The sequence below is a fragment of the Narcine bancroftii genome, chromosome 6 (genome assembly GCF_036971445.1).
Source record: "Narcine bancroftii isolate sNarBan1 chromosome 6, sNarBan1.hap1, whole genome shotgun sequence".
Classification (NCBI taxonomy): Eukaryota; Metazoa; Chordata; class Chondrichthyes; order Torpediniformes; family Narcinidae; genus Narcine; species Narcine bancroftii.
Window position 1 is genome coordinate 172,521,163 of NC_091474.1, and position 16,123 is coordinate 172,537,285.

Here is a 16,123-nt window from a genome sequence, read left to right on the forward strand (position 1 = left end):
CAGGAATTTAGAGAGTTTATTGAGCGCCAAATTAAAATGTACTTTGAAATAAACACAGAATCAGTGAAAGACAAATTTATATTATGGGACGCAATGAAAGCTCTCATTAGAGGGCAAATAATAAGTTATGTGACTAAGATGAAAAAGGATTACAATCGGGAAATAGAGCAGTTGGAAAGGGAGATAGTAAGTACAGAAAAGGAACTAGTAAAAAGGGATGATATAACGAAAAGGAGAGAATTGGCGGACAAAAAAATAAAATACATAACATTACAAATGTACAAGGTGGACAAGAAGATAATGAAAACAAAGCAAATGTATTACGAACTGGGAGAAAAAAAACACATAAAATATTAACCTGGCAACTTAAAATGAACAAGCTAATGAACTGTATTGGCATCAAGGAAAAAGGACAAACAAATTACATATAACCCAACAGAGATTAATGAAAACTTTAAGGAATTTTATGAACAATTATACCAAACTGAGAATGAGGGAAAAGATGATAAAACAGAGGAATTTTTAGTTAAAATTGAACTGCTGAAATTGCAAGAAGAGGAACAAAACAAACTAATAAAACCATTTGAAATAGAGGAAGTACAGGATATATTAAAAAAGCTGCCGAACAATAAAACACCAGGAGAGGATGGATTCCCAATAGAATTTTATAAAACATTTAAAGAGTTATTAATTCCTCCTCTCCTGGAAGTAATGAACCAGGTAGAAGAAACATAAAACTTGCCATATTCATGTAAGACAGCAATAATTGCAGTAACACCAAAGACAGGGAAGGATCCATTAACACCAGCATCATATAGATCAATATCTCTACTTAACTCAGATTATAGAAACATAGAAGATAGGAGCAGGAGTAGGTCATTCGACCCTTCAAGCCTGCTCCGCCATTCAACGAGATCATGGCTGATCTTAAAGTTCAGTACCCCATCCCCGCCTTCTCTCCGTAACCTTTAATACCCTTATACTGAAGAAATATATCGAACTCCCTCATAAATATATTTAATGAACCTGCCTCTACTGCCCTCTGTGGCAATGAATTCCACAGATTCACCACCCTTTGGGTAAAGAAATTCCTCCTCATCTCGGTCCTAAATGGTTTGCCTATTATCCTCAAACCATGGCCCCGGGATCTGGATTTTCCCATCATTGGAAACATCCCATCTGCATCCATTCTGTCCAGTCCTGCCAGAATTTTATATGTCTCTATGAGATTCCCCTCTCAATCTTCTAAACTCCAGCGAGTACAATCCCAATTTGCGCAATCTTTCCTCATAAGTCATTCCTGCCATTCCAGGTATCAGCCTGGTGAATCGCCTCTGCACTCCCTCCATTGCAAGAACAACCTTCCTTAGATAAGGTGACCAAAACTGCACACAATACTCCAGGTGGGGTCTCACCAAGGCCCTGTACAGCTGCAGTAAGGTATCCTTGTTCCTATACTCAAACCCTCTTGATATGAAGGCCAACATACCATTTGCCTTTTTAACCGCCTGCTGTACCTGCATGTTCGCCTTCAGAGACTGGTGTACAAGTACCCCTAGGTCTCTCTGCACTTCCCCATCTCTTAATCTATTGCCATTCAAATAGTAATCTGCCCTCCGGTTTGTATTACCAAAGTGGATAACCTCACATTTATCCACATTGTAGTGCATTTGCCATGTATCTGCCCAGGCCCTCAATTTATCCAAATCACACTGGAGCTTCCTGACCCCTTCTTCCGTGCACACAACCCCTCCTAGCTTAGTGTCATCTGCAAATTTGGAGATATTACATCCAATCCCCTCATCCAGATCATTAATGTAAATTGTGAACAGCTGGGGTCCCAGTACAGATCCCTGTGGCACCCCACTGGTCACCGCCTGCCACTCAGAAAATGAGCCATTTATCCCAACTCTCTGTCTTCTACCTGCCAGCCAGTTCTCAATCCACATCAATACTTTGCCCCCAATCCCATGAGCCTTGATTTTGGAAGCCAGTCGTTTATGCGGGACCTTATCGAAGGCCTTTTGGAAGTCCAGGTACACTACATCCACTGGCTCTCCCCCATCTATTTTACCTGTCACCATCTCAAAGAATTCCAATAGATTTGTCAAGCACGATTTACCTTTTGTAAATCCATGTTGACTCCGTCCGATCCCTTCTCTGCTAGTCATATGCTCCGCTATTACATCCTTAATAATGGATTCCATCATTTTGCCCACTACTGATGTAAGGCTAACCGGCCGATAATTCCCCGCTTTTTCTCTACCCCCCCTTTTTAAATAGTGGGGTAACATTAGCTACCCTCCAATCCATGGGTACTGATCCTGAGCTTATCGAGTTCTGGAAAATAATTCTTAAAGCATCTGCTATCTGAATGGCCATTTCCTTGAGTACCCTAGGATGTAGATTATCAAGCCCTTGGAATTTATCTGCCTTCAATCCCATCAATTTCCCCAAGATCATGTCCTTAGAGATACTGATTTCTTTCAGTTCCTCCCTTGCATTAGTCTCTATGTTTCACAACATCCTTGGGAGGTTATTTGTATCCTCTCTTGTAAAAACAGAACTAAAGTAAGAATTTAATTGGTCTGCCATTTCCTTATTCCCCATTATATATTCCCCCGATTCCGACTGCAAGGGACCTACTCTGGATTTCACCAATCTTTTCCTCTTGACATATTTATAAAAGCTTTTGCAGTCGGTTTTTATATTTGCTGCAAGCTTACTTTCGTAATTTATTTTTGCTCTCTTGATTAATCTCTTTGTCCTTCTTTGCTGCATCTTGAACTGCTCCTAGTTATAAGATAATAGCAAAATTATTAGCAAACAGATTGGCCGATTGTGTCCCAAAAATAGTAAAACAAAATCAAACTGGATTTATTAAGAAAAGACGAACAGCGGACAATGTCTGTAAACTTATTAATCTAATTCATGCAGTTCAAGGAAATAAGAAACCAACAGTGGATGTTGCTTTAAATGCAGAAAAAGCCTTTGATAGAGTAGAGTGGAACTACTTATTTAAAGTATTACAGAAGTTCAATCTACCAGAAAAATATATAAATTGGATTAAAGCATTGTTTAATGGACCGTTGGTGAAGGTAGCAGTAAATGGATATGTATCGAATCAATTTAAATTAAGTAGGTCAACTAGACAGGGATGTCCATTATCCCCCTCATTGTTCACCTTAGCAATAGAACCTTTGGCAGAACTGATAAGAATAGAAAGTAAAATAAAAAGGATAATAATAAAGGAGAAGAAGTATAAAATCAGCTTATTTGCAGATGACATCATAGTATACCTAACAGAACCTGAGATATCAATAAAAGAATTACATAAGAAATTGAAGGAATATGGAAAAATATCAGGGTACGAGATCAACGCAAATAAAAGTGAAGTAATGCCAGTGAGTAACGCAGATTATCCAGAATTTTAAAAAGAATCACCATTTAAATGGCAAGCACAAGCAATCCGATACCTAGGTATTAGGTTAGATAATAACTTAAGCCACTTGTACAAATTAAATTATCAACCACTAATAAAGAAATTGCGGGAAGACTTAGAACATTGGAAAGAATTACCGCTAACATTGATAGGGAGGGTAAACTGCATTAAAATGAATGTGTTCCCAAGGATATAATGCATTTCAAGCATTACCAATTCCCTTAACAGAATTTTTTTTAATGAACTAAAGCGAATAATAAGGAAATTCTTGTGGAAAGGGAGGAAACCGAGGGTTGCATTAGATAAATTAACAGAGAGGTATAACCGAGGTGGTTTGCAGTTAGCAAACTTTAGAAATTATTATAGAGCTGCACAATTAAGGTATTTATCAGATTTTTACCAGACAAGGGAAAAACCAGACTGGACTAAGTTAGAACGAGATAAAATAGGGGAGAAGGTACTGGAACATATACTTCATAAGTGGGATGAAAAGTTGGTGCAATATAAAAGCTCACCAGTACTGCTTCATATACTTAGTACATGGAAGGAGATCCATTTAGAAAGGAAAAAAACAAATTACCAACTACCAAAATTATTATTCACGCAAAATCAACTAATCCCTTTTAACCTTTCCTAACTAATAACCTTTCCTTTAGAGAATGGGAGAGAAAAGGAATCAAAAGAATAGAAAATTGTTTTTTGGGAAATAATTTATTAACATTTGAACAGTTGAAGTGCAAATATGGAATAACTCATGGTACAATATTTGCATATCATCAATTGAAAACTTATTTAAAGAATCAATTGGGAAACAGATTGAGATTACCTGAAGGAATCAGCTTTGAATATGTGATTACAGACACAATGATAATTAAAAGATTTATAACGAACATTAAGCTACAAGATGAGGAAAATGATGAAATAAATTATAAATCTAAACAGAAGTGGGAAAAGGATTTACACATAAATATAAAAAATGAAATATGGGAAAAATTATGTTCTGGAACTATGAAGAATATAATAAACACAAGGTTACGCATGATACTTAGTACATACCTCGTTACACGGGGTATATATCACTTTTCAAAAATTAAAAGAATGGGATTCAACATTATCAGATAGATGTTTTCACTGTAAGAAGGAAATGGGAACAACAGTACATGCAATTTGGGCATGTACGAAAGTGAATACATTTTGGGAAGAACTAAATCAGATATTAAATAAAATTACAAAAAATAGCATACCAAAAAATCCAGAGATCTTTATTTTAAGTAACATAAGAAGGGAAGAATTAGGCCTCAAATTGGTTAAAGGGAAATAAAAATTCATTATGATAGCCCTAGCAGTAGCAAAAAAATGTATAATGTCAACTTGGAAAATGGAAGAGAGCCTGAGAATACAGCAATGCTACATGGAAATGAATAAATGTATTCCATTGGAAAATGTTAAAAAATAAAGTCATATTGTTTGAACAAATTTGGGAACCATACATGGAACATAACAGAGACCTCCTTCACCTAAAATGAAAATGATAAGACAAAATGACTAGATTCAGTGTGTAACAAATTGATGACGCATTTTTCTTGTTTATTTTCCTTTGTGTGAAGATATGGTTTTATGGTTTTACTGAATTGTATATGTTGAATATTTATGGGTTTTGGAGGGGGGTGGGAAGAGGGGAGGGAGGGAAAGGAGGAAAAATGGAGAAAATGCCACTGTGTAAATTTAATGAGAAATGTTTGTACATATTTTGGTTGATATGGTTCACAGAGTGAAAAATTTTTTAAAAAAATATTTAAAAAAAAAAAAACCTGTCTTTCATCTCATGCGGGTTGGTCATAATGGGGGCTAGGTGCTGATCAGGGTGGTTTAACTTTTGTTCTGTAGCAGAAACTGTAGAGTCATGACCCAGTCATTCACACCCTTGGAGAGACTGGCAAGTTCCTGAAGGTGACTCCTGAAGGCAAATTTAACTTCAGCATGATGATACTCATCGCTGCTGTGACCCTGCCAGAAAAAAAAAACTGTACCTACCTCCAGTTTCAGTCAGCTGACCTTCATTGGCAAGACAAGTCTTACTCAGAGCTGTAATGTCAATGTTGTATCTTGCAAGATCTCTGGCAACTAAGGCTGTTTTTCTCTCTGGTCTGTCTGCTGTAGGGTTGTCCAAAAGCATGAGCATGTTCCAAGTGCCATTGGTGAGTGGTGTTGTCTTGCGTTTTGTTGTGTTTGTTCGGCTGCCAAGATGGGATCCCCGCCAGTCGCGGTAAACTTGCAAGGGTGTAGTGAAATAGGCAACATTTAGGTCTTGAGCCCTTCAAGGTATGAAGGGCTTCATGAAGGGCCATAAGATTGGTTATGTATCTTTATCTGTGCTATATAAAGTGCACTGTTTGACCTGCTGAGTTTCTCCAGCATTGTTTTTAATTCCATTGTGCAACTGGCTAGTGGAGTGTGATCAGAGGGAGGAGATCATGCATATACTGCAACACTCCATTATGGTAGCTGCATCTGTGGTTAACCAAGGAATGGCTGCTGGATGATAAGCCAGCTGTCCTGCAAAATATGACAGAGCAGATAATCGCTCCAAAGCAATGCTTCCACTGTATTCTATGGAATGGGTGGCAAGACTTATGGTACTCTTCCTCCACATTACATGGGGTCCTTGCTGCCAACTATAATGTGTGTGCCTCTTGCCTCAGTCTGTGCAGAGCCTTTGCTCTTAATTCCACATTTCTCACAGTTCCTTGATATTGGCAGGCAAATCTCATGATACACCTGATATTTCATACACATATCTAAAAGTCATCTTCTGCATCCTGTCCTTTCTAAATCCAACAAGTCTCCTGCCTTGGCTACAGACATCATTGCCAATAGCTCAATGTTGTCTTCTAAGTTACCTGTGGTGTCAAAACCTGAGCTGATGGTTGTGAGTATAATATCATGTGAAAACACACTTTAATCATCACCAGGTACACTTCCCTCCTCCCTGACCAGGGTTTACAAACTAGATAACTGAAAGCACGAGCTGGGGTGAGAGGGGCCAAAGGTCTTGGAGAATGGAAATAAAATCTCCACATTTGCACCACCCGTAGGTTGTCTGCTGTGGACTAATGGGGAAGAATCAGTTCAAGAAATGTTACCACCACCATCTCAATCAATTTGGAGTGGGAAACAAATGTTGGCCTTGCCAGTGGTGCTTGCACCCATGAGTGAACAAGAATGAGAAGTCTTGGTGGCACATGGCTGGCTGTGATACTCCTCTTAATTCTCAATCATTCTTTGTCAGATCATAATTTATGGGGTCAGGAAGTTGACCTTATCATCCGAAAGTCATTCATCAACATGATAGCGCACCTGAAATTAAATCTTACAATTGAATGACTGACATGGGGCTATCTGCAGATTGTAATCTGTCCACTCAGGGAGCAAGTTGAACAGTCTCCTGATATGTGGGAACAATTATTTTTTTTACCTGGGCCTTGGGAATACCAGAGACCCCTATTAAACTAAAATAAAAGTAGAGTATTAGTCAAACAATGTCTGTAGAGAGTGGCGGGGGGGGGGGGGGGGGGGGGGGGGGAAGGGAGAGAGAGAGAGAGAGAGAGAGAGAGATGACATTTCAAGTCAATAATCTTCCATCAGTATACATCCCATTAAAATATCTTGTTTTTGATGCCAATAAATACCTCCGTTCTGAATTCCATAAAGCAGGTCCAAACCATGCCTGTCCTACTGATATTTTCAAATCCATTTCGGCTGGTGAAGATGATGATCTAGGTTTCAGATATTTATGCAGAAGGTAATTTATATCCCATGGGTTCATGCCATGTCTATCCTAGAAATCACTGCACCTGACAAATCTAGATCTATTACTTGAAATGCTGTGCCACTTTACCAACTAAAAGCTGAATTATCACAGAATACTTTAATAAGCATACTGAAGACTTGGTGGAGACATTGATGGAAAGCTCATGAAGAATATTCAAATGGATAGACTTCTGGAGAGAAACCACAATAAGCATCTTCTGATATAATTGTTGAAATTGCATAGGAATTGGACTGAATTTCTTATATCCTGGCTCATCTTTGACAGTTCTTGACAGTTCCATCTGTAAAGTTTGCATGTTCAATGTATTATTAACTTCCAATAATGTCCATTCTAGAATCCACAAACATATGAGCAGCTTAAAGTGTGTTATTTATTAAAATGACTTCACATCTGGAACTTCCAACAAAATATTGTTTCAACCCAGAAAATATTTTGTCATATGATATAATCCCTAAAGCATTGCCAGTCTTAAAGAATTAATAATGGTTTGCAAAAAAATCTGCTGCATACACTGCACAGTTGTTTTAATACTTTCAGAAAGGTTCTACCAGAGGAATAATTTATTATGTCATACATCTTGTCCATTAATATTAATGTAAAGACAATTTATTGCAGGCTTGATTAAATGCATATTATATTTATAGTGGCATGTGACAATATTTGTGGTTATTATTTGGGAAAGATGGATGAATAATATCGCTCATAGTACATTAATTAGACCTTTCTGTAACTATAATAGATTCTTCTTTGGCTTGGCTTCGCGGACGAAGATTTATGGAGGGGGTAAAAAGTCCACATCAGCTGCAGGCTCGTTTGTGGCTGACAAGTCCGATGCGGGACAGGCAGACACGGTTGCAGCGGCTGCAGGGGAAAATTGGTTGGTTGGGGTTGGGTGTTGGGTTTTTCCTCCTTTGCCTTTTGTCAGTGAGGTGGGCTCTGCGGTCTCCTTCAAAGGAGGTTGCTGCCCGCCAAACTGTGAGGCGCCAAGATGCACGGTTTGAGGCGATATCAGCCCACTGGCGGTGGTCAATGTGGCAGGCACCAAGAGATTTCTTTAGGCAGTCCTTGTACCTTTTCTTTGGTGCACCTCTGTCACGGTGGCCAGTGGAGAGCTCGCCATATAACACGATCTTGGGAAGGCGATGGTCCTCCATTCTGGAGACGTGACCCACCCAGCGCAGCTGGATCTTCAGCAGCGTGGACTCGATGCTGTCGACCTCTGCCATCTCGAGTACTTCGACGTTAGGGATGAAAGCGCTCCAATGGATGTTGAGGATGGAGCGGAGACAACGCTGGTGGAAGCGTTCTAGGAACCGTAGGTGATGCCGGTAAAGGACCCATGTTTCGGAGCCGAACAGGAGTGTGGGTATGACAACGGCTCTGTATACGCTTATCTTTGTGAGGTTTTTCAGTTGGTTGTTTTTCCAGACTCTTTTGTGTAGTCTTCCAAAGGCGCTATTTGCCTTGGCGAGTCTGTTGTCTATCTCATTGTCGATCCTTGCATCTGATGAAATGGTGCAGCCGAGATAGGTAAACTGGTTGACCGTTTTGAGTTTTGTGTGCCCAATGGAGATGTGGGGGGGCTGGTAGTCATGGTGGGGAGCTGGCTGATGGAGGACCTCAGTTTTCTTCAGGCTGACTTCCAGGCCAAACATTTTGGCAGTTTCCGCAAAGCAGGATGTCAAGCGCTGAAGAGCTGGCTCTGAATGGGCAACTAAAGCGGCATCGTCTGCAAAGAGTAGTTCACGGACAAGTTTCTCTTGTGTCTTGGTGTGAGCTTGCAGGCGCCTCAGATTGAAGAGACTGCCATCTGTGCGGTACCGGATGTAAACAGAGTCTTCATTGTTGGGGTCTTTCATGGCTTGGTTCAGCATCATGCTAAAGAAGATTGAAAAGAGGGTTGGTGCTAGAACACAGCCTTGCTTCACGCCATTGTTAATGGAGAAGGGTTCAGAGAGCTCATTGCTGATTCTCAGTAATATCAGGAATCATTACTGGCACCCTTTTAAATCCATAAACCCATGCTAGCATAAATAAGAACAAACCAATTAAACTTAATTCGCATTTCTTTCCCCCTACCTTTTCTTGTATGCATTCATTCAATGTGGTTTTGTTGTCTGCAATGAAATCTGCATTCACCACTCTTTCAGGCTGAGTCTACCTGATCATACCAGCTTTGTGAATTTTTTTCTCATGGCGCATTTTAGTTTGCAAGTTTCCCACCAATGGAAACAGTTTCTCTTTATTAATTTTTTTCCAGACCTTGCACGATATTAAATTTGACACAGTGAGCTGGATCATACACAGTTTAGCCTGTGCACCACATTTGCCTCATGTGGGATGTTTGCAGTTCCATTCATCTTTCGCTGATCATCATTTGTAGCTCCCTCTTTAATCAGGCAGAGTCCGCTGCAAACAGCAACTGGACTCAAGCATCCCAAACTGCGATCCCCACATACGTCGACTTGTGGACCACCCTTTTGGCCTTCTACCATATGATCATAAGACCTTAGCACATGGGAGTAGAATTATGCCATTTGGTCCACTGAACATTTGAATCATGGTTGATGTATTTTTGCTCTCAACCCCACTTTCCATCTCATCACCTTTCACACCCTTACTAATCCAGCTTGTGCTTTTTCCACTGTTCCTAATTATAACCCATTATCCGAGATATTTATCAACAGATGAAATGCATTTAAATAAAGAAAATAAAAATTAATTTTAAAATGTTAAAAAATGTAAAAGGATTAGGTAATTGAAATACACATCCAACTTGTTAATCTTTTGAGTGAATTTAGATATTAATTAAAAGATGTTAAAAATCAAACCAGTCAGCTTCACTTCACCTACAGTCCTGGGATACTTAACATGCATCAGAACCTTATACACAGCTTATCGGGTCCCTCACCTTGTGTATCTACCCTGGAATCAATGAGCCTGCGATGCAACTTGCATATTTGGAAGTAAAGAACCATTGGCATCAGTCACAAGCATGATCCAGTGTAAGAATTTACCAGTGGCCAAACCATTTCAGAGGTTCAACACAGCTTCTTTTTCACTCTATACGCCTAATTGCAAAATTAAGAAACCACACAAAGTTTATTAATGGCTTTCTCAAGCTGTCCAGTCACCTTCAACTGTGTGCACACAAGTTTCCCCAGGTCTCTCAGTTCTTTAGATTAAACTCTTTTATGTTTTATTGCCTCTCCATAATCTAAACTGCATTACTTAACATTTTACCTACCATATCTTAGTCCATTCCACTGATTATGTCCTCTTGAAATTGATCACTATCTATCTTTGCTTTCCACTCTTCTCAGTTTTATGCTACCTGCCACTATGTCCTGTACACTGAAGACCAGGTCATCAAGAAAAAGGTTCTCTCTACAGAATATCTCTGTTTACCCAACTGAACCTCAGAAATAATTCCCAGGGTAATTTCCTTGAAATCGTTCACATTTAGCACTCTGGTCACACTAGAAAGTGACTAATAGAAGGAATAGAAATTCTCAGCTTATTTTCGAATATATCTGTTATAATCCACTGTAATGGCAGAATAGAATCTGCTAGCATCAAGGTTTCATATGTACAACTACAATTGTTGTAGTGAATTCATGTATTTTAAAACAATTTCTCTAATTTCTAGCTGATAGTTCCTTTCTGATGGTGGTGCTGTTTATCTAATTCTTCTCCAACCTCCTTCAGGCATCCACCTCCCAATTCCCTCCAAAGCTATTCCCAGACCCTTCACAAACCCTCCCTCATCCACTGTTTCCTGCACGGCTGCTTACATTCCCCATTACACCATTAATTCCCCATCACCTACCTTCACCCACCATACTCACCACCATGAAAAAAACATAAAACATATAGCGTTACAGCACAGTTCAGGCCCTTCAGACCATGACATTGTGCTGGACCATATATACCTACAAAAATCTAAACTCTACCTCTTAACCCTCTATTTCTCTTTCATTCATGTGCTTGTTGGCTAAGCGTCTCTTGAATTGCTCCTATTGTCCCAGCCTCCACTACCACTCCTGACAATGCATTCCAGGCACCCATAATTCTTTGTATTTAAAAAAAAGTTGCACCCAATAACTCCACTATACTTTCCTTCCTTCACTTTGTATAGTTGTCCTCTGGTGTTTTGCTGCTCACACCCTGGGAAAAAGATGCTGACTATCTACTTATCTATGCCTCTCATAATCTTGTAGTCCTCCATTAAATCAATCAGAAATACTCTAGCTCTGCTAACCTTCCTCCATAAGATTTATTTTCCATTCCAGGCAACATCCTAGTAAATCTCCTCTTCACCCTCTCCATAGCTTCCACATCTTTCCTATAATAAGGTGACCAGAACTGAATTCCAATATTAAAATTATGGTCTCACCAGAGATTTCTAGAGCTGCACTGCAACTGAACACCTATCAGAGAAAGCTTTCCAGTTTCTGAAGTCATACCATGTAGATAAGGAAGATGGTTGTGATTAGTGGGCGTCAATCATGTCAGATCCAGAACGCTGCTGGAGCAAGGGTTGTAGGCCCAACCATCTTCAGCTGTTACTGACTTGCTCTTGGTTTTACTGCTATTGACTGATTTACTTTTTATCTGACTCCCTCTCTTTCTCTCCCTATACTAGTATCCAGAGAAAAGGGGATAATCAGTCTTGGCTAGTGGATGGTGCAGGTGGTGGAGGATGAAGGGGAGGAATAGAAGGGAAAGAGAGGAATAGGGAAAGGGTAGTGCAGAAAAGAGTGAGGTAAGAGTTGGAGGAGTGATCATGTTACATGATTATATTTTCATTAGACTCCAACCTACTCATCAGTAGGTAAAATATTACTCAGTGGGTGCTCACCAGATTAATCTGGCAGCTATCAAAACTTACTTGGCTTGGAGACTAGGATCTGAGGTCAAGAGCATGTTTGAGGCAGAGAGTGATGTGTAGAAATATAATGGATTGGCACGGGGGGGTCAGACAAATCCTTGCTCTGCGTGGAAACTTCAAAATCTAGAATTACTTTAAAAAAAAAAGTAATTATCTGATAATATTTTCTGCCCTTCCCTTTTTTGAATATTTTATTTTTTAAAATTCCATACATAATTAATAAACAATTATATGAAATAATAAGAATTTAAATTTCAGAGAGTTTAAATCATTACAGGATGGTTATAACCCCTCCCTTTTCCCTCCCATATCCTCCCTTTGCCTTTACTTTTGGGCTCTGAAGAATCATATGGGCTGTTACATTCATGGTTCCTACAAATTTTCATATCCTTGCATTTTCAGTGCCAGCTACAGGTGGAGATTCCGACACTCATGCTTCTTAATGTGGTATAGATGGAGGAAGTGTGTAAAGTACGTATAAACATTTTGAATATATTATCCTCAATAAACCAAGAGTTTTGTTGAGGACCACAAATGGGTTTTGCAAGACATCCCAACCATATTTATAATAACTGCTCACTATAAAAAGCACAAGTTCATAAAGTCTTCCTGATAACATCAATGAGATAGAGATTACATTCTATCTTGTGACTGAGCAACTTCCCTCAGAGAAGTCAGAGTTCAAAAAAAATGTTGTGTAATCTGTTCTCTCTCTTCCCTGAAGAAGAATCTGTGCAAAGCAAATCAGTGTCATCTTGTCATCTCTGCTTCCTGGTTCACTTTCCAACATGATATTACAAACTGGAAAAAAAAATATATAAATTAAAATCCAAAGGAAGAATTAACCAGTTTTATGTCATTCCATGATTGATACTGAGCTTCATGTGTCTGGATATGGCACAAACTATCAAGGTTTTTTTTAAATTCAAATTAAATTTAGGCAAACAGCATGATAATAGGCCCATGAGCCCATTCCCCCTAATTACACCCAATTGACCTACAACCCCTGTACATTTTGAACGGTTGGAGGAAACCAGAGCAGCCACACATGGAGAATGTGCAAACTCCTTACAGACAGCGCCAGATTTGCATTCAATTCACTGGCACTGTAACAGCATTGCGCTAACTGTAACCGCTAACTGTGCCAGCGAGTTAAGCAAGGAGAACTAATATCTGTGAAGTCAACATAAATACTCATTTACACTTCATTATCAAATAATTGTTCAAACTGCATCTTTACATGTTAACTGTTTCACTTTTCTACTTTCCAAAAGGCCATGGAACTAAAGGAGTCTTTGAGCTTCTTGCTGGATGGCGGAGAACAAAAGAGGATCTGCCATTCAAGGAAAGAATAGCTGCCGCTTATTCCGACGTGATGGTGTCGTACACAATGACCAGCTCACTCTACATCATAACCTTCGGGATGGGTGCAAGCCCGTTCACTAATGTTGAATCTGTCAAAATCTTCTGTCAGAATATGTGTGTCACTGTTCTTGTGAACTATTTTTATGTTTTCTCCTTTTACGGCTCATGTTTGGTGTTTGCTGGGCAACTGGAACAGAACCGCTACCACAGTATATTTTGCTGTCGAATCCCATCACCAGAATATCTAGCTTCCAGGCCTGTCTGGTTTAAAACTATGATGAATGATGGATTTCAGCAGTCGAGCTCTCATGAACGTGACCCTTACCAGAAACATTTTATTCAGCGGTTTTTAAGGGATCACTACACCGAATGGATCATCAACACATATGTCAAGCCGTTTGTTGTGTTGCTCTATCTGATTTATGTGTCATTTTCCTTTATGGGATGTTTACAAATCAGTAATGGATCAAATCTTCTTAATGTGCTTGCAAGCGACTCACAAAGTGTTTCTTTTACAATAACCCAGCAAAAGTACTTCAGCAACTACAGTCCAGTCATAGGTTTTTATATTTATGAACCAATAGAATACTGGAATATAACAATACAGGAAGATCTGCAAGTAATCAGCAGGGGTTTCATCAGAATATCATGGATTGAGCATTATTTACAATATTTAAAAAAACTCAATGTCACAGTACTAACCAAAAGTGATTTCATCAACATTCTAGCTAACTCATTTCTGAAGCAACCAGAATTTCAAAACTATATGGACGATATCATTTTTTCAAAGACTTCAGAAGAAGTGGACATCATTGCTTCCCGAATGTACATGGTGGCTCGAACTGCAGAGAATATACATGAAGAAATGATTGATTTGCTGGAAACTTTAAGAAAACACTCACTGATTTCTAGAATAAAATACATCGTGTTTAATCCAACATTTGTTTTCATGGATCGATATAGTTCTTCCATCACTTCTCCAATCCTGAACTCCAGTGTTAGTGTCTTGATCATCCTAATGCTCACTATTTTCCTGGTTATCAATGCACTGGGCAATGTCTGGGTGATACTTAGTGTAACCTCAATGGAGTTTGGTGTGGTTGGATTGATGACCCTTTGGAAAGTAGATATGGACAGCGTTTCAATCTTGTGCCTTATCTACTCTTTGAATTATGCCATAGATCACTGTGCACCTCTACTCTTTACATTTGTATTAGAAAAAGAACGCACCAGGACGGACTGTATCAAAAACTCTTTGGAATGGAATGGAGCAGCCATCTTGCAGAGTAATATTTGTTTTCTTTTAGGGTTAATGCCCCTATTTTTTGTGCCTTCAAATCTGACCTTCACACTGTTCAAGTGCTTGCTTCTCATCGTCACCTGTACTTTGCTTCATTGCTTTGTAATATTACCTGTTTTTCTGACATTTTTTCCTCCATCTAAGAAAAGGCACAAAAAAAGAAAACGTGCAGAGAGGAATGAGGAAATTGAGTCTGTGGAGATAAGGGACAACTCTGGAATGGTTGATCATGTCACCACAGTTTGAGCACCTGAACAAAATGTCATTGGAAAAATCGGCATTAGACAGAGCCACTGAGCAGGTGGTTTGGTTCCCTGGTAAGGGCTGATCTTACTTCAATCCCAAAAAGCTTGTGCTGGCCAGTAGGTCAGAACAAAGGAAGCATGGGTAATCGGAAATGTTTTGTCATTAAGCAGGCTATCGTGATAAGAGTTCCAAAGAACAAACCTGTTCCACCTAACACGAGGTGCATTGAAAGTGAAATACCAAAAAAATTGGTAAATTATCAATCATGATTTGAAGGTTTTAGAAAAAAATAACCATGTACTCTATCTTATCCTATCTTATCATGTTCAGTATTTGATACTTTACGACTATGAACTGGATGTAGAAACCTTGAACAGATTGGGAGGAGAGTTATTCCAGAAAGATATATTTTTGCATGAATGTCTCACAAATGGATCATCAATGAAGAATTTTACTAATGGAGCAAAGCTTGTCATTAAAATCATTCATAAGGCAAAGACTTAGGCACAAACATTTTCCATGAAGATATTAAGAAGACGTCTTCTATAGTATTAAAATTAAATGCCAATTTTGGATCATTATTGCTGATAATAACAGACAACTTAACTACTGGTACTTTCTTCCCTCTTGTAACTAGGGTAAAAGGAAATGAAGAATTGAGTCTACTTGATAAACATGTAGAAAGGAAATGAGCCATTATTTTATTACAGATTTTTAAAAACTACATAATTTTGTTCTGATTGTGCATCCATTATCCTCCGCAAAACTAATTATCAATCACATTAAGTTCACAAATGTTGAGTGAGTGATTCTCCAATATCTTTGTTTGTTATTTAATGAACCTTTCAAAATACAATGCACTTCGCTGGTAAATAATTATTTAAAAAGTCATGTTACACACCACATATTGGAAAAAAACCCATCCAAAACAAATATTAAGAATTGTTAAGAAATTATTAAGGTGTTGGAACTCTGAAATTAAAGTAGAAATTGCTGTCAACAGTAGGCAGGTAAAATAAACACTGAATTCATAAATCAGATATAGAA

At 38.7% G+C, this 16,123-nt stretch overlaps 1 protein-coding gene across 1 annotated transcript in view; it reads left to right on the forward strand.

Moving 5' to 3' along the window:
* The window catches only part of ptchd4 (patched domain containing 4), an 88,418-nt gene extending 73,342 nt beyond the window's left edge, over positions 1-15,076 (forward strand). Inside the window, exon 3 of the mRNA XM_069888278.1 lies at positions 13,440-15,076. Coding sequence (XP_069744379.1) covers positions 13,440-15,076 — 1,637 coding nt within the window. The remainder of the gene's footprint in view (positions 1-13,439) is intronic.
* Positions 15,077-16,123: the final 1,047 nt, after the last annotated feature.